The 25649-nt window shown below is 40.1% G+C and overlaps 1 protein-coding gene across 1 annotated transcript in view; it reads right to left on the bottom strand.

Moving 5' to 3' along the window:
- The window catches only part of ATP6AP1 (ATPase, H+ transporting, lysosomal accessory protein 1), a 55516-nt gene that overhangs the window by 5746 nt on the left and 24121 nt on the right, over positions 1 to 25649 (bottom strand). The window contains exons 7-8 of the mRNA XM_009883667.1: positions 6508 to 6749; positions 5840 to 5893 (exon numbers count right to left, since the gene is read on the bottom strand). Of these exons, the coding sequence (XP_009881969.1) occupies positions 5840 to 5893; positions 6508 to 6749 (296 nt within the window). The remainder of the gene's footprint in view (positions 1 to 5839; positions 5894 to 6507; positions 6750 to 25649) is intronic.

Genomic DNA, 25649 nt, shown 5'->3' with positions numbered 1-25649 from the left:
AATACTTTTGAAAAGGTCTGTGTATGTGCAGTATGGCAGAGGTTTCCAGTAGTTTATAATCACGGACTTTATATATACATTGCTACCACTGCAGTCTGAACACCTCCCAGATGTTCTGAAACACTACTGCTTTTTACCCAGTTACCTTTAAGTATTCAAGTTATCTCATACGGAAATGATAAACTTATCTCCTTATTGTATGTTGCTTAGTACTTTAACCCTACTTGGTCTGTGTATGTATTGCTCTACATAGTTTGCTGAAGACATTTTTTTTTGCTTATTGGTAACCACAAAGAATTTAGAAGAAGAATCTTTTTAGCAATAAGTGAGACTTGCTACAAAATGAAATCTTCTAATATGTCTACAATGAGTAACACTGTATGGGGATTTTAAAATTTGGGGTAATACTTAGATGCAATCATGACAGGTTTGAAAACTAAGCAGTCATCTCTATTGTGGCATAATATAGAATATTTTATGTTCTATAGGGTATATATATATAGAGAGAGAGAATACTCTCTGTTGTAGAATATTGCTTGTTTGTTCAAATAAGTTGCTTTGAGTAGCATGTCATTCACACAACACAGAGTCCAAACTCAACACAAACAATGCTCCTTAGGAGTAACACACAAAATTTGACAGTTTAGGTTACTACAGTACTTGAGCCTTTCCCTTTTTTTTTTTTTTTAAATAATCTGTGGGCTTTGATTTATATAACTTCATAATCCTCAAGAGCTTCAAAATGCTCAGAAGGAATCCTAGAAGGCAAAGTGTCATTCAGGTGAGAAAAGGATGTTTTGTCTTATGGCATTCCTTACATTTTGAGCCTAAACAGTTCTTTCCATACAACATTCAGCTGCAAGCAACAGTGAAAAAGAAAAAAACATTTGAATTTCATCTAGTAAACATTCACAAATATTTATGGAAAATATTCTATTGTTATAGTGATGAAGTTACAAAATTAAAAAACATATTAGCCTGGATATTAATGGCTAGGAGAGAGGAATTTCTTCCTGATATACAGCACAACCTGAACAGAATTTCCATGGTGCCTCAGTAGCAATGCTATAGGCACCAGCTGAAGGCCAGTTATAAGCACAGAGAAGTTTACATAAATGTTCATGCCAACCACAGATACTGGGTGTGCTCTGTACTTTTGCTGAGAAGATAAGAAAAGTGGTAAACAAGGAAATTCTTTGGAGACTTACCATATGAACAAACAAGTTCTATAAGGCTACGTATGTGAGTACAGTCTAACGTGACCTCCAAGAGAACGCTGTCTCTTCACGTTGCACCAAAGACTAAAATGTTATGTTTCTTGCAGATTTATGAGAATTAAGATTCTAATTAGTGAACTATGGTTCAGTTAATAGTGGAGCATGGCTAACTACATAATACAGGCTTTTACCCTTAACATTTTTCCAAACAACTGATAGTGAATAGCCCTCGACAAACATGCGCTTAAGTGATACAACTATAATTTATTAAACTACAAAAAAGATATTCAAACAACAAAATCAATAGAATTACTTCATTTAGTTTAACATTTTCTCAGATGAGTAGATAGCAAATAGAATAAGCGCAATATAGCAAAAGAATGACAAGGGGAAGAGAGAGAACAAAGACTTTTATCTGCAGAACTGAAAGTACCTTGGTTTTATAGGAAATGCTGTGTTCGTATTAAACTTCAGAGCCAATGCAGGAAGCAAACTTTCACATAAACATTGTGTACCTTATGTATCGTGGCACAAACAATTCCTGGTCATAGGCCAGACTCCCTTTGTGCCAGATAACCATATGAACTCTAAATGCCATCACCTGTTACTGATCACTGTCCCATGTGGCTGGTCTTTACAAGGAGAGCTATTTCTGAAAAGGAAGCTAGCTGGAATTGCTGCTGTTTCAAAGACTCAAAGAGAAACGCATTTGTTAGGTGAAAGTTCTTGAGTCAATTCTGTTCTGTGTGGCGACAGCCAAGCACTTACCAATGCAAGTGGCAAAAATACTAAGGAAGTTTTGTCCACCTTGTTCTCTGCATTTCTATCTCCTTTGACACCTTTTCCCAGGGACGAGAGACAGGTGGATGTCATCAGCTGCTGAGAGAGCTGAAATTATGCTTCTTCCAGCAAAACCTACTGCCCACTGCTCCTACCCGTGCTGCAGCAGTAGTTCACTTTTCTGACAGCAGCACAACTAGAAACACTCTACCACCGCTCCCAAACAGATCACCTCTCTGTGGCAACTGCAGGAGGATGAATGGGACTGCTGATTTTGCTGGAGAGAGGAAGAGGGAGATGGCAGCTGTTTGCATAGGACAAAGCAGCTACTGCAGCCACTAGTAGGGGGTGGGATATCACTAGCTGCTCAGCACGAGGTAGTAGACTAGTGGTGGTCAAGGGCAGGCTTGGGATCCAGCTCATGCTGCTGAGGTTAGAGCCTCTTTTATTGAGGAATAAATTGAGCTACTTGAATGTGGTCCTCTCTGGTGTCACTTTCTGTTTTCAAGGGATGCTCTCCTACACTTAAGTAAATGGCCTTTACAGGGGAAAAAATGCAGCCATGGCTCTAAGCTCTGTTCCTTCCCACCTCTTCGCCCTGCTTTTGTCTTCTTTATTGAGGCAGACTGCAATCTTACCAAAGAGTCATCTTGAACAAGAAATGTAATCTAAGTGAACCAGAAGGGGAAAACAGAGGTTGTAATGTATCTCTGTGGATTTTAGGGGCTTTTGAGAATAGGTATGCTGAGATAAACAAGGTGAATAAAGTGTTCCTGAATCATTAAAAGATCAATGGATTGTTCTGGCTCTGTTGAGTATATCTTATCATTTGCATTACATGCCATGCAATGTTCTATTGCGGTAGCTAGTGGAGACCTAAAATGACATGATTGCCTTTTAGATCAAGAGATAATCCAACAGAAAGCAGCACAAATAACCAGGTGTGTCTTTAGCAGAAAGTTATCTTTATAAAGACTTCTGAGGCGGTGTGTGTTGATGCCAGCCAGCAGCCAAGCAGCCATGTAGCTGCTTGTTTATTCCCTTTCCCCAACAGAACAAGGATAGAATAGAAAGAGCAAAAATGAGGAAACTTGTAGGTCAAGATAAAGACAGCTTAAGTGAAGGAAAGAAGAAAAAAAGCAAAGGAGGAGCAATCACCCACTACCTCCCACAAGCAGACCAATGCACAGTGAATGCCCGAGTAATGACAACCCTGGAATCCACCCCCCACCTTTTTCATCTACTCCACCTTTTATTGCTAAGCACCTGTGTCACACATGAAAAATAATCCGTTTAGGCATTTTTGTGTCTAAATGACCCTAGGGGCTATTAAAAACCTAGATCACACCTACCCCAACAGAATAAATCAAATTCTCTTGCAAAACACAGCCAGCTTATGCTACTTTAATTACTCACTGGGCATGATGACGGGCAGGACTTCACCTATTTCACCTACTCTCTTTTCAAGTCCTCACCTATTGTGGAGCCTGAGTTTCTTATCCCAGCTTCAAGGGCTGTTTATGCATTTTAATATTTAGTTATAATGTATTCAAGTAGGAGCACAGGTCAAGAGAAACTTTGTGAGTATTTCTGCCTTTACTACAACAGGCTTAAAAGATGTAAAAAAATATTCCAGAATAAGAGAGAAAACATGAACCATTCACCCTTTGTACTGATATTCTCCTTTAATTTACAGCCAGTCTGTCTGCAGAGTTGCTTCAAATTTCTTCTCTTCAGATGCACCTCAGATTCACAACATTAAAATTTTCTCCCAATAATTAATTAAAATTATAAGATTTTAACAAGCAGATGACTAAACATAAATGTGAATAATCCTCATTAAGTCCATATGCATGCACCAACATCACATTTGATCTTCTTATGCCTACTGCAGCAATCAAAATCTAAGATAAATATTTCAACTGCCAAAGTATTTTTTTCTATAGTAGCATCCTAAGGTCTACAGTTTGCTGTTGTATAGTTGAGCAAAACCTGTTGATCACTTTAAAGAAAACAACCCCTCTAAGATCTATCAATTAACTTGCTAGCTAGTTTTGCAGCACTGTTTCATGCTCCATAGGATTTTCAAGTGCTTTATGATTCATATCGTTTTCTTGGAAATGTAATTTTACTAGAAAGCATGGTATTGTGCTGAGGATGGTGACATTCAGGACAAACATAGAAAGGAACCAGATTCATTCACACCGAGATTACAGGAGAGCAGCTAAGACCTGCACCAGTAGGAGCAAAGATGCAAAATAAGAATCCAGGGCACTGATTTGGTGGGTCTGTCTGTACGAGAGTGAGACAGGAGCAGGAGAAAGCAGACAAAGAAGCACCAGAGGAAGCGATATTTTGTAACATGGAGTAAAAGTAAGGACAAAACTTGGGCAGAGTCTTGGTTTGAGAACAGTATTTTTGGAATGGGATCCAAGGAAAATGTTTCCTTAATTCCCCGGAGTGTTCAGGGAAAGGCATGCCCCTTTGATAATTTAAAGTATTGAAACCAAGAAATGCTTGACTCCATCACCAAGGACAAGAGTCTCAAGGATCCTATACAAAATTAACTACAACAGCCAAAAAGTAAAAACACTGTACTAACAGCAACGTTATCTGTCCATTATATTCTTTCACAAAGCTCTAGATGCTTGGGGAGGGAAGGGAGATGTTAAACAACAAAGCATGTTTGGTTTTTTGCCACCTATCATGGTCTCTGATGATGACTGCAAGTATCTCTATGCACTCTAGATACAACTCCAAACACATCACTGACTCCATTCAACACAAGTCCTTCTGGGGGTCTTTTTGCCTAAATGTAGACTGTCCATCTGTCTCCGTGTAAATAAAGGTATTTACTCATTCGTGCTTATCATCTTGGTGCCACGTGCCTCTTTTACACTCCTACCAAAATGTTGTTCAACCTCTGATTGTCTTCTACATTATTACTTTAAACTTCCTCTCCTTGGTTTCCTTGGATTTCAATTTCCCTTATTCAAGCCATTTGTCCTTCTGCTGCCCTAACAAACATCCAGTTGATCCTCTGATATATGCAAATTTAATTCAGTGCAAGTTCTCTGGCCCAAGTCCTTCTCAAATAAATTGAAGCAATTAACTGAGGTACCTAAATCAAAAGAACAGGCCCCATTATCCTTGCTAGAGCTTAAGAAAATAATTTTAACTGCTGTTCCTGCTGCTAAGGAAAGAACTGAGGTTTGTAGACCAGCAGCTGTAGGGCAGCCCTAAAACAGTGGCAGATGTTTTCCCCATCCCTGGAATCTACTAGTGAGAAGAACAGCAGCAAGTTCTCCCTTTGACTTTTCATCCCATGTCTTCCCATTCCTTAACGTTTCTTCCCTTTTCTCATTGTAGGAGAAACGTGGTCTTGTCATCGTCCATGGAACAGAAAAATTACAAGTTTTTGCACCCCTCATTAGCCACAAGCTAGCTCTGACAGAGTACACTGGTAATCCACATTAGGACTAAATACAATCCTGGCCATGCAAGTAGACTGCAGCCCCTAGAAATGTTTACAAATCACAGTTAGATTTTCCCGAGACACGATTGTGGTCTGATCCTATTAGCAACACACAATGTTTCATATACCAGTACCTTACAGTGCAGTTGTTTGCCTGTACCGCTTTTTCAGAACTTTACCTGAGTGTATTAATATAGTCTCTATATAAATACCGTATTATTGTTCTCCTGTATAGTTACTCCTCAGAACAGAAATCAAACTGTAATTTTGAAAACGTTTTCACTTAACTCCTCCTCTTTTTTGGTCCTAATTTACAAACAGGCTTTGTACATCACAAAGATCTATTTAAGAATAAACCATAAGTTACCTTATCTCTAGGCTGCTGATTCCATTCACTGGCTTTGTGTATTTTAATGACAGTCTAAGAATAAGAAACAGATTTTTAATGTTAGAGTAGTCAGCTTTAATTAGATCATTGTGACATTTCAATCCGAGGGAATATTCTAAATCAATAGGCAATTACAAAAGTCATATAGCAAAGGTTCAGTACACAGAAAAATATGACAAAATATTTATATAATTTTTTTTTTTACCCAAGAGCAGGTGCTTCAAAGTAAAGGAAAGCAGAGATCACGTTTCATTAATGTACTTCCAGCTGAATTACTACCTAGTAACAGGCAATACTCTCCTTCAAGGGAATTTTACAATGAAATGATGATCTTATTAATGCCAGTGGAGATTTCTGTTATTGTAAGATCGGGCACAGGGAAACTTGTTTGGACCAAATATAAGCAAACAAGGAAGTAAGGAATGAAAGAGGGAAAAAAATGTGAAAATAAGAGGCTGCATCTGAACAATTTCTGTGGTCTTGACTCAATCTTTTTCCTCTAAGAATATCCAATTTAGTTTTTTTTATTATTATTTTGGATGCTTTAGAAGAAGAAAATTAAAATAGTATTAACTTGACATTGCACCATTTCTGATTGGCTTTCAGAATCACATGTATTATGATATGAAATTTCTTGTGCTACTCACGTTGTGTTGAAGTCTGAGCACTTAGAGGAAGAAATATCCACATTCTGGGTTACAAAAGTTGCATTTGTCAAATCTATAAAAACTGAATTGTTGGCTTTGAGGGTGAAATTACTAGCATAAAAGAGGATGCATATATCATTTCCAGTCGTCACGTTCAGAGGAGGATATGATAAACTGTCTTCTTCCTCAGTGGCCATTAATTGACGCCTTAATTCCCACACCACATCAGTTCTTCTTGAAATCTGGAATAAGAGCACATTAACAACTCATCTCCTTTGCAAGACATAATATTAGTTGAACGTTGACCTTCACCATTCTGTACCATGAGCTTCCACCCTTCTTAAATCCACAGTCAACCTCAATATTTATTTTTGTCTGTCTATGTACTTGGCAGTATTGAGGCAAACGAAGTGGTGTCAACCTAGGTGCCCACGGTCAGGTGTCCACATGCAAAAACAAGCATCACTGACTTTAGGCAAATGACCCTAAACCCATGTTGGTAATGCTGCCTTAAGATAGTAGTATGCATTAGGTATGCTAGCAGGTGAATATTTATTTTTTTTTTTACAGAAGAATATATTGGAAGAAATTAACTTTTTTCTGAGATAAAATCACAAGAAAACTTCAACTTGCCAGTTTGGTGACCACTCACCTTAGTAACAATAACAGGTTTTGAATTTTTAACAGGCATAGAAAGCAGGCTACTTAACCACAGCAGTGCTATATTTAGACTCTTCTGATGGCTTCTGGGAAAAGATCTATGCTTATTTGGCTGATATGGTGAACTCCTACAAGAAACTTCACTGCACATATATACATTTTCTTTTAGGAGGTTTCCAGGAATTCCCTTTAATAGATAATGCCTTTTTACAAATGTGCCCAGGGCATCCTTGGTAAAACAGCCCCATTGACACCAACAGTAAAAGCTAGCTGACCTTATCAGACAATAACTTAACCCTGTTGTTCATATCTCACTCTTCACTTCTTACTCTGTTCATATCTGGGCTATTCCACCTATTTTTAAGACCCATGTCAGTTTTACAACTTTGTATTCTACAAGCAGCCTCTGCCCTTGAATAACTTTTGGATACAAGAAATGAGAGGCATCACAGGGGTTACCAGAACTATAATTATGGGGAGCTATTGCCTGGAACCACTTTTAACGGGTTTAAAGAAAGGCAAGGACCATTTTCCGATCTGGAACAGAGGCTACAACATCGCTTTATAACCTGCCTGTGTAGAGGAGCCCCAGCAGATTTTGTCACCTTAACCGCTGCTCTCTCAACACTATGGGCCATCTGTTATTTACAACGTGTCTTTGCAGATACCTCATTCTATGAACAAAGCAGAATGGGCTGAGTTAAAAAACTTCGACTAAATGCTCAAATGAAGATTGCAATCTTCCTCTCCCATACATGCATACTTTATGAGTTTCTTTTAAATTCAGGGTAGTGCCTTTTCAAATACATCGGAACATGCATTATTTTAAATGAATACCATTTTCTTTAAAAGAAGAGTGTACAACAAAAGAAAATACTCAACTTTCGATATAAAACTTTTAATCTTCCCTTAGGCTCTCCTGAAATGTAATCATTTTATTTCAAACTGAGAGGAAGAGCTGAAGTCTAAATTATATCCTGTCTAACAATTGACTTCACTATGTGGGCCCCGTGTATCATCCGGAGAGGGTTTTAAAAACCACCTGCTAATAGCTGAAAACAATGCTACACCGGAGACTGTGATTGGGCTAACTTGGGGGATTAGGTTTAAGTATCTTAAAATAAAAAGAAAGCCATTAGAATATAATCATGAGACTACAGCTTTATCTCTGCTGCGCTGCTGCCAGTATTTTGTCATGAGGCTCTCACATAAAGATTCCCTTTCGTCTCTGGAAAAGCATATGAACTGAAAGAACATTTGCCTGTGAAGAAGGGGTGTCAGGGACTAAGAAACCCACTGGCTTCCCATAATAAAACCAGCTTTTGAAAATTTACCCATGCTGAGGAAGGGAGGCAGCACAGTTTGCCAAAAACATTTCTAAAAGCGGGCTTTGTTTCGGTCATATTTGTGGCTGAAAATACATGCAGTGGTGGAGTGTGCAGCCCGGTGAGTCCTTAACTCGCACAGTGATAGGCAGCAGGACGGCTACGCCAAATGGGAGCCTGACAGCGTGAGCTCTCTGGAGAAGTGTTCCCCAAACACTTACCAGCCTCTATCATGGAATCACAGAATGGTCAGGGTTGGAAGGGACCTCTGGAGATCATCTAGTCCAACCCCCCTGCCAGAGCAGGTTCACCTACAGCAGGTTGCACAGGACGGTGTCCAGGTGGGTTTTGAATATCTCCAGAGTGGGAGACTCCACAACCTCTCTGGGCAGCCTGTGCCAGTGCTCTGCTCCAATCCCCTAATCATCTTCATAGCCCTTTGCTGGGCCCTTTCCAGCAGTTCGCTGTCCTTCTCAAACTGAGGAACCCAGAACTGGACACAGTACTTCAGATGTGGCCTCACGAGGACAGAGTAGAAGGGGAGGGTGACCTCCCTTGACCTCTGTATTCGTCCCTTCAGCCTGGAGATGCATTTCTCTAAGTTACCTGTGGGTCAGGTGGTTTAGCACATTAGGAATCAGAAAGAATACACTCACAGAGATTCAAGAAAATTTAGTCTTGAGGCTGGAAGGAGAACCTCTGAAACGCCCCAGCCCGGGACCCACTGGAGACCTGAAAATGGCAGTCGCTTCTTCCAGCTGACACGCAGTGGGAAGCTGAGCGCTCCCCCAGTACCTTCCTGCCTCTCTGTTTCAGGTACATTTTCTCATTCTTTTTTTGCTGCACAAACATGAGCTTACTGAATTAAAATCATTCTCCCTGTGCCATATATTTCAGGCTAAACTATAAATGACAAGATACATTCTTGAGAAAAGGATTATATTTACACTGAATTCTTGTAAAGCAAATTAGGTTATTTAGGAACAATCCATAGTGGCAGTGTTGTTAATCTTTAAACCATATTTTATCCTGTTGTTTAGTGCCCCCTTCGCCTTTACCCAGTCTGAACCGTGGGATGTGTGAGTCACTGCCTTGTTCCTCTGGATTTATCAATGACATTTTTGATCTCAGATATGCTGTGAACAATCACAAGACCTGATTAAAGAAGATACAGAAAAAAAAAAAAATGGTGCCACTTACATTGTCCTAGACCTGAACTGAACACTGTAATTACTAACTGAACCTGCAATAGAAGTAGCCTGGACAAAATTCTTCCCTTTGATCGGTTTTGCAAGCCTCCTAATTCAGAGTCATCTCTCTTGGAAAGGAGAAAGACAGCTGATCTGGCACCATTTTGATGCACCAACACTCTGATCTTTTTCAAAGCAAACAGACCTTACATCCAAAATTATTCATTTGTTTTGTTGTTGTTGCCAGGCTTTTGTTGGCTGTTCCAAAATAGAATAGCTAGAGACAAGAAAAAAGATTTGGGGCCATTTTATATATTTGAATTACAAACAAATATAAATTGAATGGTTGCAAACACATGAGAAAAATACGAAATACTGGGAAAATAAAATTTTCATTGGCTGAAACGATGAATGGTAATGAAGCATAGAAACAGGCTACATTTCACACTCATTTCAACGTGGGATTTTTGGATATCAGTTCAACAGATGGTTCTGTCTTCTTTTTCAGTCTTGTGCTTCTTTATTGCTATGTTTAGGTGTGCACATCAAGAATAAGAAAACCGTCCTGGTGGTGCTTGTTGCTCCTTTTATTTTCTAATGGTATGGATCTATGACCACATCCTCTCTGTGGAGTTGTTGCTCTTATTGTAACAGCTAAGAGAAGGGGAAGGTCTTTCTGTACTTTCAAGGAGGAAGGCCAGGAGGAAGAAGGGTCCAGTCCCTTTCTCTTTTTAGGTTGTATCTTAGCCTAGTCCCTGCCTCCATACGGTACTGTGCACTACAGTGCATTCTCTGTGTATACCCTACGTAGATGGCAAACGGTAATTTTGTAAAATTTAGCCATAACATGATTAAACCAGCTGTTGGAATCACAAAACTACACTAAATTCTTAGCTTCTATTAAAAAAAAAAAAAAAAAAGAAAATGCTGTATAAGAACCAGATACTGCTTAATAGCATTAAACTTCACAAATGCAGAAAAGACCCTGAAAATACTTAGGGCGTACAGGTATAGACAAAAGCTCAAAATACATTGTGAAAGGGGAGGTCAAAGAATCCTTTTTGGGTCACTTACGATGGCCTGAATGACGAGGTGCAACATCCGAGGAGGGCTGGGCAGGCGCTGCAACTGCCACCACAGCACCTCAAAGACAAATACCTGCTACCTGAAGCAGATTTTGGGTTTGGTAGCTTGAACTGCATCTACCCATAATGTACCATCCGTCATTCTTTTGACAGGATACTAAGCTGACCGTATGCTTGCAATTTCTCAATTCGCTTTCCACTCTTTTTTGTTTGATTGTTTTCGCAAGATATCATTTAAAAAATGGCACTATGGGGCTGCTGTGCGCTGAGTGCAGGGGTGTTGCTCCCAGTAGAACAGCAGATCATGCTGCTTGCTGGGGTTTGGCTGTGGCACATCAGAAGCCGCTCAGCATTCCCATCCCAGCCCAGTATCAGCACATTTCAAAGCCGACATTACCATTTCAGTTTCCTTCCCACACAAACAGGTTGGTTTTCCTCCATGTTTTCTAACTGGTGTAGCATCGTGGCCTTACTATGGACAGCATCACCATCACCCCTGGTAATGCATCCGTTTTTCTGAAAGATACTGTACCACCAATCTGTGATGCAGGCAATGGCTGTTTGTACCTCACTGCTAAAGGCAAGCATTAGAATTTTGTATTACCCCAAAGATGTTCTTTGCAGTGTAAAGCCTATAAAATCACATATATAGCAAGCATAAAGAATTTGATTACACATTTCAGTCATCTGTCGGGGCAAGACTGTAGCAAAACAGTGTTTTGAGCTGTCAAAATCTAGAACATTAAGTAGATAGTTACCAATTATCTCTATTTTTGAGAGTTTGAACTGTTTATATTTTTATGATTTCTAATGTTTTGTGGGTTTTGATTTTTTCTTCCCCTCCAAGCTGTCTTAAAATATAATTCCAATTTTGGCCCTAGATTTGGTGAATCTTGCATTCCATACAAACCTTAAGCACTCTCCCTCTGTTTTATTAAGGAAACTGGATTCCTCGTAGATTCATCCACTGATACACCAGAGGGTTGTGCTGCCAGCCAGGGGGACCTCCACAGGCTGAAGAAATGGGCTGATGGGGACCTCATGAAGTTCAACAAGGGGAAGTGCAAAGTCCTGCACCTGGGGAGGAACAACCCCAGGCACCAGGACATATTGGGGGCCAACCGGCTGGAAAGCAGCTTTGAAGAAAAGGACCTGGAGATCCTGGTGCACACTAAACTGAACATGAGCCAGCAACATGACAAAGGAGGCTAATGATATCCTGGGCTGCGTTAGACAAAGCGTTGCCAGCAGGTCAATTACTCAGCACTGGTGAGGCCACACCTGGAGTGCTGGGTCCAGTGATGGGCTTCTCAGTACAAAAGAGACATGGACATACTGGAGAGTCCAACGAAGGACCACAAAGATGAGGAAGGGTCTGGCGCATCTCTCTTATGTGGGAAGGCTGAGAGAGCTGGGACTGTTTAGCTTGGAGAAGAGAAGGCTCAAGAAGCAGATCTCATGAGTGTGTGTAATTACCAGAAGAGAGATTATAAAGAAGATGGAGCCAGGCTCTTTTCAGTGGTGCCCAGTGACAGGACCGGAGGCAATGGACACAAACTGAAACACCAGAGATTCTGTCTGAAGATTAGGAAACGCTTTTTCTACTGTGAGGGTGAACAAGCCCTGGCACATGTTGCCCAAAGAAGTTGTGGAGTCTCCATCCTTGGAGATTTTCAAAATCCAACAGGACTTGGTACTAGGCAACTGGCTCTAGGTGGCCCTGCTTGAGCAGGAAGGTTGGTCTAGGTGACCTCCAGAGGTCACTTCCAACCTCAATTATTCTGTGATTCTGTATGATTCTGTCTTAAATTGTCTACAGAGCTAGACCTCAGCATGAGCTGAGTAGGATGCCGGATGAGGAAGACTTCTTCATCACAATGGTCAAAGCCTAGACTCCTAATTTTCAAAAGATACAGAAGCCCAGTCTTATTAGGATGTATTTTCCTGTCTACTAAGTGAACAACACATTTACTTACTACTTTTTCCAATTCCTATTGTTTGAATTAAGTTATCACTACAAAACGTGAACCTTGAGATACGGTCTGTCCATCACCTACAAAGATATGAAATTAGGCATATGTGCTGTTTTTTTCTGGGATACAGTTAATTTTCTTCACAGTAGCTACTATGGGGCTATGTTTTGGATTTGTGCTGAAAACAGTGTTGATAATGCAGAGATGTTTTTGTTATTGCTGAGCAGAGCTTACACAGAGTCAAGGCCTTTTCTGCTTCTCACACTGCTCTGTCAGCGTGGAGTGCACAAAAAGTTGGGAGGAGACACAGCTGGGACAGCTGACGCCAACTGACAAAAAGGGTACTCCATACCATATGATACAATGCTCAGCATATAAAGCAGGGGGAAGAGGAAGGAAGGGGGGGATGGTTTGAGTTACAGCATTTTTCTTCCACCCAAGATGGGACTTGAACCTACAATCCCTGTTAGGGGACGTGTGATGGAGCCCTGCTCTCCTGCAGATGGATGAACACCTGCCTGATGATGGAAAGAAGTGAATGAATTCCTTGTTTTGCTTTCCTTGTGTGCGTGGCTTTTGCTTTACCCATTAAACTGTCTTTATCTCAACCCATGACTTTTCTGACTTTCAGTCTTCCGATTCTCTCCCCGATCCCACCGGAGGAGAGTGAGCGAGCGGCTGCGTGGTGCTTAGTTGCTGGCTGGGGTTAAACCATGACAGCATAGTACTGAAAAAACTCATTGGTTCAGAGCAGCATAGAATTTAGAGTAAATTCAAATTCAAATGCAAGCTTCGCTGCAGCAACTATGGTCTTCTGTGCTCTGTTGTAAAGGATCTTACCTACCCGCAACTAATTTTGACTTTCGTTCTCTGTAACAAAAACTGTCAGAGACAGAATTTCTGCTCTGCTGCAAGTGAACCCAGAGGATGTTTAAACCGCATTTTCAACCAGGAATGTTTGTAGGGTGACCTAGTTACACTCAGAATCCCCCAAACATTTCCAGTGGAGATGCTTAGCTTATCAGGAATTACCAGAAGCTCATTTGAATACACCTTTCTTGCTCATTTACCTATCTCGTTCAAGGTGGTAGGTTATCACAACTTCAAGGTAGCTTTTCAAATTTGAAATTTCTGTTCATACTAAACCTTTTTTCTATGCAGAAAAAGCAAGCAGGTATGTAATGCGCTTCTCTCAGCGAAACACAAAATAGAAAATTTGTTCTAAGTTATAAGCAAAGAGAGAAACATGCTTTAACATAACGATAATGCAATTCAGAATCCATACATAATTGAACTATGACAATACTTAGCATAAGCATGGTCTTGGATACCTGCATTGCTTACATACATATGTGCATTCACACATACACAAGTTACAGAAAGAATAGAGTGGAAATATACTCAGAAGTGGAGATTTTCTCAGAAATCTCATTCTTTTCCCTGCTGACTGCATGGATCTACAGGTAGATCCAGATTGAGAACGCAGATCTGAGGGCATTTACAGGAGAAGGAGCTTAAAGTGGTCATACTTAAAAGCACACACAAAGAAAAATGTTTTCAAAGCCGGATTAAGTTTACATTGCTGAAACTGGAATGGATTCCTCACAAAAAAACCTGAAATTAAACTTCCAGAAAACAGTCTCCTTCTTAACATTATACTTTCTCCTTTTTATTTCCACTTCACCAGCTGGTAGGGAATCATTAGGCTGCTGCTTCCTATCACATTGAAATGAATTCTATGCTATTTCACATGTTTGAAAAGCAACTGTAAGCCTAACCAAGACATCAGAATAAATATCAATAGTATCACATTTTGCCCAGAGGAATCCTTCACCTCTTTTCTCCTTCTTTATTAATGTTCTGATAAAGCAGAGGAAAAAGAATGCACAGAAATGAGGTACATTATATCCATAGAAATCGTTTATTAACAATGATTACTATCATTTTAGAGCCCTGCAGGATATACGACCAAGCTTACTGGCTCACATTATCATCTGAGGGCTCCCCTGTCCAACCATGCGTACCTCTACCAGCAAGTCAAATGGCTTGGGGACTGTGACGCTCATCTCCTACCTGGTGTTCTGCATCTCCCAGGGTTTTTCACAAAAGTGAGGCTGGGACACGAATGTTAAAGTCAAAATATAAGTTTCACTGTAAGAGATAATGATGTAACTGTAAAAGATAATGTTCTCTTTGATAACTGATAGGACTGTTATGACTTGTGGAGAGTACCCAAGTCATGACCAAGCACTTGAAGATCTGTTAGAAGGGACAATAAAACTGCAATATTTATTATACTGCTCAGTTCAGTGGCCTGTGTAAACACGATCTGCAGTGTCAGTTCGCATGTTTATGACTCGATGTGTTTCTTCACAGGCCTGTCCTTTTGCAGCACTGGGCTGTACAAGAGATCTCTTGACTGTCATTTACAGAGAATGTGACTACTCTGTGGAACTGAATGTGGCGCAGGGACCGTGCAAGTGGCAGAACACAGAGTAGAGGAAGGTGCTGTGATGCAGCACTTGTGGTAATCATTCTGCTTGAAAGGCCTTAAAATGAGGCAAGGGATTTTTGCATATATGGGACATACAAGCCCATCCATAAATGCCACAGTAGTCCCAATTTTCTGAAGAAAATGGTGATATTTCCTGTTATTTTCTTGCTCCAACTTTTAATGGATTTTTTATACCAAACTTTTTCAGCTAACTTAAAAAAGAGCAGGAATTGGCCTATAAAAAGATCTTGATTTTAGAAAGTAAACCAGAATACGTATAAGCTGGAGCAGCAGTGGAAGAAACTGCTACACTTAATTCTCCACCTTAAATTTCACTTTGGACAAGTAACCCAAAGACAATTATTCCAATGAAAACAATGTCTTGGTCATCTACCAGACTGTTAAAACTCATTTACATCCTTTTAGCTAATCAGATTTTTCAGTCTAATATACAGACAGGGAAAAAGTTTGTATTAAGATCTTGCATTGTAAAACATAATTAATACTGAAAGGAATATACCAGCTGTATCACTCAAAGAGTATTTGCTGATGCCAGTCTCCCCAGGTTTAACATTAGATTTTGGGCCCTGTTTCAGGCAATTCTGCCATACAGATAAAATAAGTCACAGATTTTACATAATTTTTAGACTGCTAAGGGGAATACCCACTCACACTGGCTGTTTTCCCCACTTTCTTATGTCCATATGTGGAATCCAAGTTGCCATGGGAGGTGTGAAAAAGAATGAGGAGCCTCTGCTGCAATAAGAGGGAACGGCGATGTAGTGAGGGTTGCACTGAGGTTAGATAGGGGTCTGGTGGGTTACCTAATTAAAAAATGCAGACAGGGGCCAAAATGCGTTACTCACAGTGCCAGGAGAGTTGCCAGCACTGTTTGTCCCAGATGTAGGCTAGTCATAGGGAAATTAAAAAGCTGAAGATCCACGAAAGCCTCTCTCCCTCCACTTAATATTTTGATCCTGCAGCACTTTGGAGGACTAATCTGCAAAACTGGGGAGTCTGTCTCCCAGTTTTTACTAACTTGAAGGAAGAGTGGAGGACAGGAACAATAGTATTCCATGTTACATTTCAAATTTTTATTGATACTTCAAGGAAATTAATTTTTAACTTTAAAAAGTTACACATCATTCCTCAGGTTGAAATTACAGTCTAAACACTAGTAAGTTTTTCAGATGGTCAGATTTTCTCTGTAAAAATACTGTGTTCAATGTGGCAACACCATTCTTTGCTTTCAACATCTCCATCTGTGTGTGACAACTCTTTTGGAGAAAACAGACAAAGTCAGAACTTGCACTGCAGGAACTTGTGAGGGGAGTCTGGCTCTGTCTTCCTAGTCTTGCTGAATCAAAATGCAAAGGCCAATAACTCTACCAAACTGGATCCCTTTGACAGGGAAGTTAAAACAAGCATTTTTTCACAGAAAATCAATTAAAAGGTGCTTACCTTCAACTCTGCTTTCTTGCACTCAGTATCCACTTAATTTTTCTGACAGTAGTGTATGTAAGCTAGAACGTGTATATATAAATGAAACCCACATCAGAAAGTCTAGACAAAGCTAATCTTAGAAATAACATCCACGCTTTTTTGAAGGAGATTACCATGCTTTCTTTTCTCTTGATAAACTCTTTTTCCTCTTCCAAGTTTGTCTCAAAATAGACGTATTTCCACCAAAGCCTAGTTAACCCTTCCAGTTAACACATCTCAGCCAATGTCATCAATCTTATCATTTCCTTCATCTCCTACCAGTCTCTGTCCCGTCAACTAAAACAAAATGAGACTAAAGCATGCAACCTCTGCCAGCAGTTAGGTGCAACTGCCACCTCTGCGGCTGGTAGCTACTGACCCTTGTCATGGCGCTTTGATATTAAACTTTGGAAAACTGAACTTTATAAGGTGAGGGGTATAAAAAACAAAGACCGACTTCCTCCCATCATGCCTGGGGGATTGCTTTAGCAGCTTGATGCCTATTGCTGTTCCGACACCATAGCCGAGATTCAATGCCAGGTAACGGCAAGCCTGGCTGGGGGTTTGGTTCAGCCACAATCAGTTGCTCCAGCTGGCAGTTCAGATACTGAGAAAAACTGTGGAGCAGTAGCAAGGAATATTGTCAGGGTCATGAGAAAATCATGTACTGGGGAGGAGGAGGAGTTTTCAACAGCGAGGAGGCAAAGTGGGATCCAACATTCACCTTGCACTAGTTCTGCTTAACATAAGGTAAGACCCCCTCCTTATTCTGTTCCAGGATTTTGCAAGTGATTTGGCTGAAAGCCCCACAGAAGGAGATATCTAGCTGTTAGAATACTCGGGGTACTCAGGGTACTCGGGTGGTGCACTAAAATGTAGAACGATACTTTTTATGCTTCATTAAATATCTATCTGCGAAGTCACACAATCATCTGGGCTAAAACAGAAATCCCATCAGAGAAGAACAGCTGCAATGTTTCAATAAAATTGTAAACACTGAGGTTTTAGGAAAATGAAAAGGACAGAACAAGAACAAAATATGCCATGTAATATCAAATTTGATGTCAGGCACCACTTTGTGTATGGCTTTTACAGCAATGCTGCCATTAACAAATTAAATAAGAAGCCTGTGGCATTTTGGCAGGAAAAGGATGAGTTTCTTGCCCTTTTTTTTGTTTGTTTACCAGTGACACTAAGGACATATGTCATACAACAATAACAGAGTTTTCCATGCCAGGTTGAAATGAACTGGTAAGCCTACGTGCACCAGTACAGTGCTATGACACTAGGCTGTGTCCCAGAAGAAACAAAGACTTGTCAACATCATGCTGGGCAAATTTGCCTCTTCTCTTACAGCATCCCCAGCCCACAGTCCAGGGGTCCACTGGGGAGTCCCAGAGCCCTCCCACCACTGCCTTTGGGGCTACTGTAGTTTGGCTGGTCCTAACACAGGTGACTGCATGGGGGTCTGACTGTACAGGGCTATTTCCTCAAAAGATACGAGCACCACAAGTTTCTGTAATCAGTCAGTTGTCTAATTCGACAACTTTCTAAAAAGAAATACGATATATTAAGTAACTGAAATCTGATTCGATTTAAAGTTGTCAGCTACAAGGGATGCAAGACGGTTCTCAGAAAGAAATAAGATCTGTGTTTCAATACACAAACGATGCCATAACAGTCTGTCAACATTTTATTAACACTCTGGCCCAGTTCTTAGCTTTGCTAAAACTCTAATGTGCAAAATTTGTGAATAGAGGCTTGCATGCAATTCCAGGTTCACAGATTTTTATGGAAAAGCCTGTAGAATTTAGCAAAAGTAACTTTTAGAGAGAACACTTCAATAGAACTATCCATCACTAAAGCAAGGATATATTTCTCTGTTGAAGTCATAAATTTGCTTGAAAATTACACCAAAAAAAAAAAATATACCATCCTCTATCCCAATTTTAGAGGCATGTATGCTGTACTTAAGAGTTTAATGGCTGCATAGGCACAATGGCTATGTATGAATAATGATGGCCCCTCTTTCCTGTTTCAGATGACAGAATATCATTAGCTGATGGCTTTGAATAGAGTCTAATACTTCAGGGGATTGCAGGCAGGATAAGAGTTAGAAAGTAGAGAAAAACATAACCACTACATGCATAAATATAGCAGATCTAGAAATGCACAACAAAATGTCTTCCTACCACAAAACACTGAATTTCTAAAACTGAAACATTTTGTGGCACTACATGAAGTGAGTGAATTCTTTCCTAAAGTGAAAAGAAAGATAGAATATGATGTGCCAGCTGAAACCAAAATGAAACAATCCAGGTTTCTTCTAACTAGTCTTAATGGTGTTACAGATCAGATGGGCTAAAACTTAGGGGTTTGTTATTCTGCCATCACAGAATCACAGAATGGTCAGGGTTGGAAGGGACCTCTGGAGATCATCTAGTCCAACCCCCCCGCCAGAGCAGGGTCACCTACAGCGGGTTGCACAGGACGGCGTCCAGGTGGGTTTTGAATGTCTCCAGAGTGGGAGACTCCACAACCTCTCTGGGCAGCCTGTGCCAGTGCTCGTCTGCCCTCAAAGTAAAGAAGTTCCCCCTCATGTTAAGATGGAACTTCCTATGTTCAAGCTTGTGCCCGTTACCCCTCATCCTATCACTGGGCACCACTGAAAAAAGACTGCTCCCATCCCCCTGGCATCCTCCCTTTAAGTATTTGTAAGTGTGTGTATCAGATCACACACACTTCCCTGGATCGGGGATCTGCATTTTACCAATTGTTGGCAAATTTTTATGTCATGTGTTGGTAAAGTGTGTCTTTGTTCCTCTAACAGCTATTCCTTTAGCACTGACAACAGAGGCTGCAATAGAAATCGAATGCTGTGGGATACAAATGCTTTTGCCTCTGCATGGGGCATCCCAATGGTTGCACCAGCCCGTTCTTTTACCAGCGTTATTCATTTAATATCCTACAAAGGGAAGGAAGACAAGAAGTACTGCAGGTGGGTGTTTAGGGCAAGGCTGCTCTGACCACATGCAGGAGCAACCAGGCCACAGAGCACCGAGCTCCTGCCTCTTCAGCCCTAGGAACACGTTGGGAGGAGACACATACACTGTGATCCTCTGGGTGGATGGTAGCATTTCCTGTTTCTAACCCTTTGCTTCCCCAAAATGGGAATGCATGTCTGACTCTGGAAAAAGTCATGCCCGTGGGTTTTGGTGCCTGAAGAAGGTGCTGAAGATACAAGTCTGTGCTCACCAGTAGTAATGAATGGGGAAAGGATTCACGGTTCCCAGAGGCAACCTACAGATCTTTAATCACAAGGAACTTGTGAATCCAACCCATTTCACTGCACTGAAAGTAGGGAAAACTGCACCAAGCTTGGGGTGCTACCTACCTGATTTCCAGCTGACACCGTCATTTTTTGTTATGGATTTCCCGGTTGCCAGCAGAACAATGATTTACAAGCAGCAGGTATTTTTCTGATGTGGCAACTATTTTCATTTTCAAAGTGGCAATTCTATGACAACCTAATGGGCGAGCATGAGGAGGAAAGTCCGTGAGCTTCCTTTAGTGGAGCATTGTATAGTCTGTTGGCTGCCTCTTCTGGCTTATGGCCTTTAGTTAAATAAGTTACATATTACTTTTCACATTCCTGTCCCAGAGAAATGCTAATCTCAATACCCCAACCTTCCACTGCCAAGACACAAGACCAGCTAAACCATGAGACCAAAGGTCCACCTAGCTCACTGCCAGTGCTACTGATAGTAACTTGCAGCTAAAAATAAGAAAAGGGTAAATACAAACCATACTTGCCCCAAGATACTCTCATTGATTTCTGTAAACTTTGGGTTAGAAACCTTCAGAGCTGAAGGCTGCATTCAAATGAATACATGTAATAGGATCTTCCTTCCTGTCTTTCTTCCACTAGTTCACGAAATCACTGGAATCTATGTATTTTTGTCACCCAAAAATAGTTTGTTTCTTTAAAGTAATTTGGTGCCTCTGAATTCCTGCGGTATGTTCTATGAGTGGTGATAATCGTGAATACTGACCAGTGTTGTGGTTTAGGCTGAATGGGCTACTGGGGACATGGGGCACTCCGGATGGGACTGACAGACGCTCTGCCCTACCGCGCTTCTAAGAGAGGGGCAGAGGAGGGAAAAAGAGACTCGTGAGTTTAGAAGGAACTAAACTACTTTAATGAAATATTAATAATCAAATAAAAAGGAAATAGTAAAATATATACTAAACCATATCAAGCTCCCAGGACAACGATCACATCACCAGCTGACACCGGGGAAGTCCCAGACTGGATTCAGTGATGGATGGGAACTGGATTCTGGATCTGGATTCAGGAACACACGGATTGGGATCAAAGGCAGATGAACAGACAGTCCTCCTCAGATGTCAGCCACTGAAGAAAGAGAGCTGACCCTTCGCTCCCTCAGCTTTTATACTGAGCATGAGGTGGATGGGATGGAATACCCTGTTGGTCAGTTTTGGGTCACCTGTCCTGTCTGCTCCTCTCTGCAGGTGGGACCCCACTGTGCTTTTCCACTACTGACCCTCCAACAGGGCAAATAACAAAGTCAGCTGCCCTTGGGTGTTATAACAATAAAGATAAGCAAGAGCCTCTCTGCATACCATGCCTGGGCATCAGCTATAAACATTGGTCTTACCACTCTGAGCGCTAACAGTGACTGCACAATGTGCGGTTAATTTCAGCAGTGAGAACAGGCCTAGCTAAGAAGCAAAGTTACTGAACAAAATTGGTCCTGTCTTACCTCAAACCAGGACAGCCAGAGAAAGTAATTATTTCCTGTTCAGCTCATCTGTGTCATTGGTGGGTTTATTTATTATTTCCCTCTTGAATTGTCACTTTTCCTAGCTAAAATATGTTAACCTTGTAGATCTACTGTCTCACTTTGAAGATGGGGTGGCCAGAACCACACACTCCACTCCTCTGGCAGACTTGCACTCACCAAGGGCTTAGTGAACTAATTGGTGCTTGCCGCTTTGCCCCTTTCCTTTCTGAATGATTGGTAACGCTCTGCTCGCTATTCATCCCACTGCTGACTGCTGGGACGTCCCACGAGATCTACCCCTATTCTCGCTGTAATCCCTCTTCTGAGAAATAGCAGCCACTCACCACAGTGTAAGACACATATTTATGGTTTTCCTGATGTGTGTTACTTTCTCTCACACTGGATTTCGTCTGTCATTTTGTCACCCAGTAGCGCAGTGCTGTGAGTGGTTTCTCCAACTTGTCAGTACATCAGCAAACTTTGGCACTTTCGGATTTCCACCTCCTTTCCATACTAACAACGATTCTGCTGAACAGCACAGGCGTCAATATCAACCCCCACAGAATCCCACTGGTTATTACTCCCCACTGGAAACATCAGTTCTTTATTTTAATCCTTTGTTTCCTGCCTTCAAATTTTTTATTTCTGCACCAAAATAGTTTAACTTTTTTACCTTTTTTACTGTAGTAACAGGATCACTTTTACCAATGTATTTTATGCCTCTCAAAGAACACCAAATCCATATTATATTTTCTTCATATATCCACATATTTACTACTTTAGTTTCAACCAAGTAAGTCAGTACAGAAGGTGGGTTTCCTGGTTGTATTCTCCCAGAGATATGGAGCCACTTTTCAAACCCCATGTCACACTTGCCTCTTCCTGCTCCTCTAGGATTAAGGCCAAATTGATTTATAATTTATATATATATATATATAAAATATATTTATAATTTAAAAGTTGTACATTAGAAATCGTGACAATTGACAGTTTGGCAGTTTCTTATCTTATTTTAGTTAAAACTTAAGTGAAAACTGTCTGACCTTGGTGATACGATACTATTCATTTTACTGATTTATTCTGAAATCTCTTCTACTGTCACCTCAGAAACAGCAAAAGTGTTGGAGGCTTGATGATTTCTGAGAAAGTCTTTGAAGTGAGAACTTCTCTATGTTCCACCACAGAGATGATCACACACAGACTCATTTGGCTTTCTGTTGTCACTCATTTTTCTGAGTTCCACTTTTTATTAGATCCCATGCTCTCTGACAGAATTAATATCTAATGTGTTTTTATTAATAGTTTTTATGTCTTTTGCATATTATTCCTCTGAATTTCTTTAAGTCTGCCATACGATTTCACTCTAAAATTGCAAGAATTTATATTCCTTTTAATTTTCTGTAAGCATACAGAACTTTGCTTTTTGAAGCATGGCTTTATTACTTTTGATAGCCTCACCTTTTCCACTGTGTTGTTTAATTATGACACAGTTTGGAATGTTTCCATGTGGGGAGGAGGGTGAGGGGACCGAAGCAGTCTTTCAAAAATGCTTTTTGATGTAAAGTTTGAGCTTTCAATATGCTGTGCTTAAACAGTTTGCATTCCATCTATAAACAGTGTCAGCCAACATAATCAGTGGATTTTACCAGGCAATTCACCAAATCACAGATACATGGGTCATTTCATTCTTTAGGTTAAAGTCATACCACTCAGATGATATTTTCTACATCAGTCTTCAAAGACTCTGTTCATAGGACTCTAGAATTCCCAGAATACTTATCTTTGTCTCCTTGAATCCAAACTTCCTTTAAGATACAACAGCAGTCCTTTACAGATTTATTTTGTCACTCTAATAATTTTTTTACCTTGGCATTTTCCTTCCAGAAAGTTTTTAGCACGTCTACCAACATGCTTGCTTACAGTTACATGTTCTATTTATTCTATCCTATTTTAGCCTTATACCTTAATTTTATTCTGAATTATTGTGTTTAAGACCTCTGCCAATATATGACTGTATTTTGAAGAGTATTCATTTCAATTTTTATACCTGCATTTTACCAATTTCTGTTTTTTTCCTAAGGCAGAACTCACCCCCACCTGTATCCTTCTCCACCATCCCACCCCAGTTTTCCTGGCCATTAGTTTTAAATGCAAAATAAATACAACTTTCTAATTTAGTGTATGTGGAACACCTGTGCTTTCATCTATGCTTTAAAAAGTTAGTTAGCAACTGAAAATAAAAAAAATTGTTCTAATCAGATACAAATAATAGTTTAGTTCCATGCTGCCCTTCATTTCCCAGTGAAGTCAGTAAGCATGTGTATATAAACATAAATATAAAATGAAAGCTAAAGTTGCAAAAATGTTTGAAGTGAATCTTAACGCCTTAGTGCAAAGTCCAGGGTTAAAGGTAAAACACTATTTTTCAGTTATTTCCCTGAATTCCCCACTAACACATGGAATAAATCATACAGAATTGCTAACAAGAATTTCTCACATCCTTAGCATTCAATTTCCAAGCTAATTTGGCTAAATGTTTGTTCATTTTTTTTTCCTCTAGAGTGACAACTAACTGGCTTCAGCCAGCCTTAAGCAGTTCTTTTGTAATTATTTAAAAAGTCTCTACCTCTATTAAGCAAAAATAAAAACCAAACACCTGAGTTAGCTAGGAAATAATTAAGTGCATATTCTTTATCTACAAGTTAAAGTTTATTTTTTATTATTATGGAATTCTTTAAGTGGAGAGAGGAGAGGACTAAAGTATGAGGAAATCCCGTGGTTTCTTCTTTTAGGTTGGAAGCACTGATGCTTTATCATACTATATTAAACTATGATTGCTCCTTCAAAAGTAAAAAATACAAGAGTAAATTAATAAGGCAATTATATTCAAGGATGCATGAGGATATTAACCCTACAACCCCGACTCCTGCAAATGGCATTATAAGCATTTTTCTAACATTTTGTTCATGGGAAAGCTCCCATTATATCATATTTGAGTACATTAAATGGTTAAAAGCATTCCATTAATCAGAAGCGGTGAAGTCAGTGGGGTGGCTGTTGCAAAGTTTAGTCTCCTCAGAGTGGTGAACTAAATGGTCAACAAAAAAGAGAGGAGTTGGATGTAAGTGGAAGATGGATGCAGCACTGCAACATGTAATGCATTTTTAAAAATTCATTATGTAGAAGCCACAAACACTTGTCAAAGAAGATAAAAACTTTTCATTCTCTTTTCAGCTGAGGTGCACATCAATAGCACCTGAGGATACCTTCAAGAGACTCTTTTTAAGACTTAAATGCAACCACTTGTGCTGCAGATGCCCATGTTACTTACAGCTGAATAAAGTTCCTATAACTCAGGTTGTTTGGCTCTGAGTGGGATCAAAGACTCAACACACTTGAACGCCAACTAGAGCAGACAGCTTGTAGAATGAAGCAGTCAAAAGCCCACGGTAACTGAAGTTCTGTGAAAACCTGGAGGCAGTAGAGATGCATCTGTAAGAAGTGGAGTCAGCAAAATGAGTATCTGCTGGGAAGTAGCCATAAATCTCCTTTTGGCAATATGTGATTCCTCAGCATTCAGTCTAACTGGAAAGAGATAACAACTATAAAACTGTCTTGAAGAAGTTTCAGAAGTAAACTTGTAAAAATGTGACATGGACACCATGAGGATCTGAAGGATGGGAAACATGATGAGATTTATGATTTGAAGCACATTCATCTTTCAATCACTGCAGAGTTTTTAACCTCTCCGATTACAACAGCACAGGTAAAATTATGCATTACAATCACAAGTCAAAAAAACTAACTAGCAGCAAGCACAAGTAGAGTAGTGACTTTGATCATTGTCCCCAAGAACACAAAAATTCATATATTCATAAGAACTCCTGATGCAAGAGTGGAACAAGGACTGCAGAGGGGTGTGGTTCTCCTGAAGAAAAATAAGCTATCAAATGAGTTTCAAAGGAAAGAAAGATCTTGGCAGGACACTCCTCAATTCTTGGGATAAGTTTCTGGTTTTTAATGGAAAAGAAGATGAGAAATGTTGAGTGACATTTGGCTGACTAAATGTATATGTCAAGAACTGACCTAAGCACGAGGACTTATATGAGGTCTGAGGTCCAAATGAGG

Source organism: Charadrius vociferus, unplaced genomic scaffold (assembly GCF_000708025.1).
Source record: "Charadrius vociferus isolate BGI_N301 unplaced genomic scaffold, ASM70802v2 scaffold43, whole genome shotgun sequence".
In the NCBI taxonomy this organism is placed as follows: Eukaryota; Metazoa; Chordata; class Aves; order Charadriiformes; family Charadriidae; genus Charadrius; species Charadrius vociferus.
The sequence above is the reverse complement of the archived record's forward strand: the minus strand, read 5'-3'. Positions and strand labels throughout refer to the sequence as shown.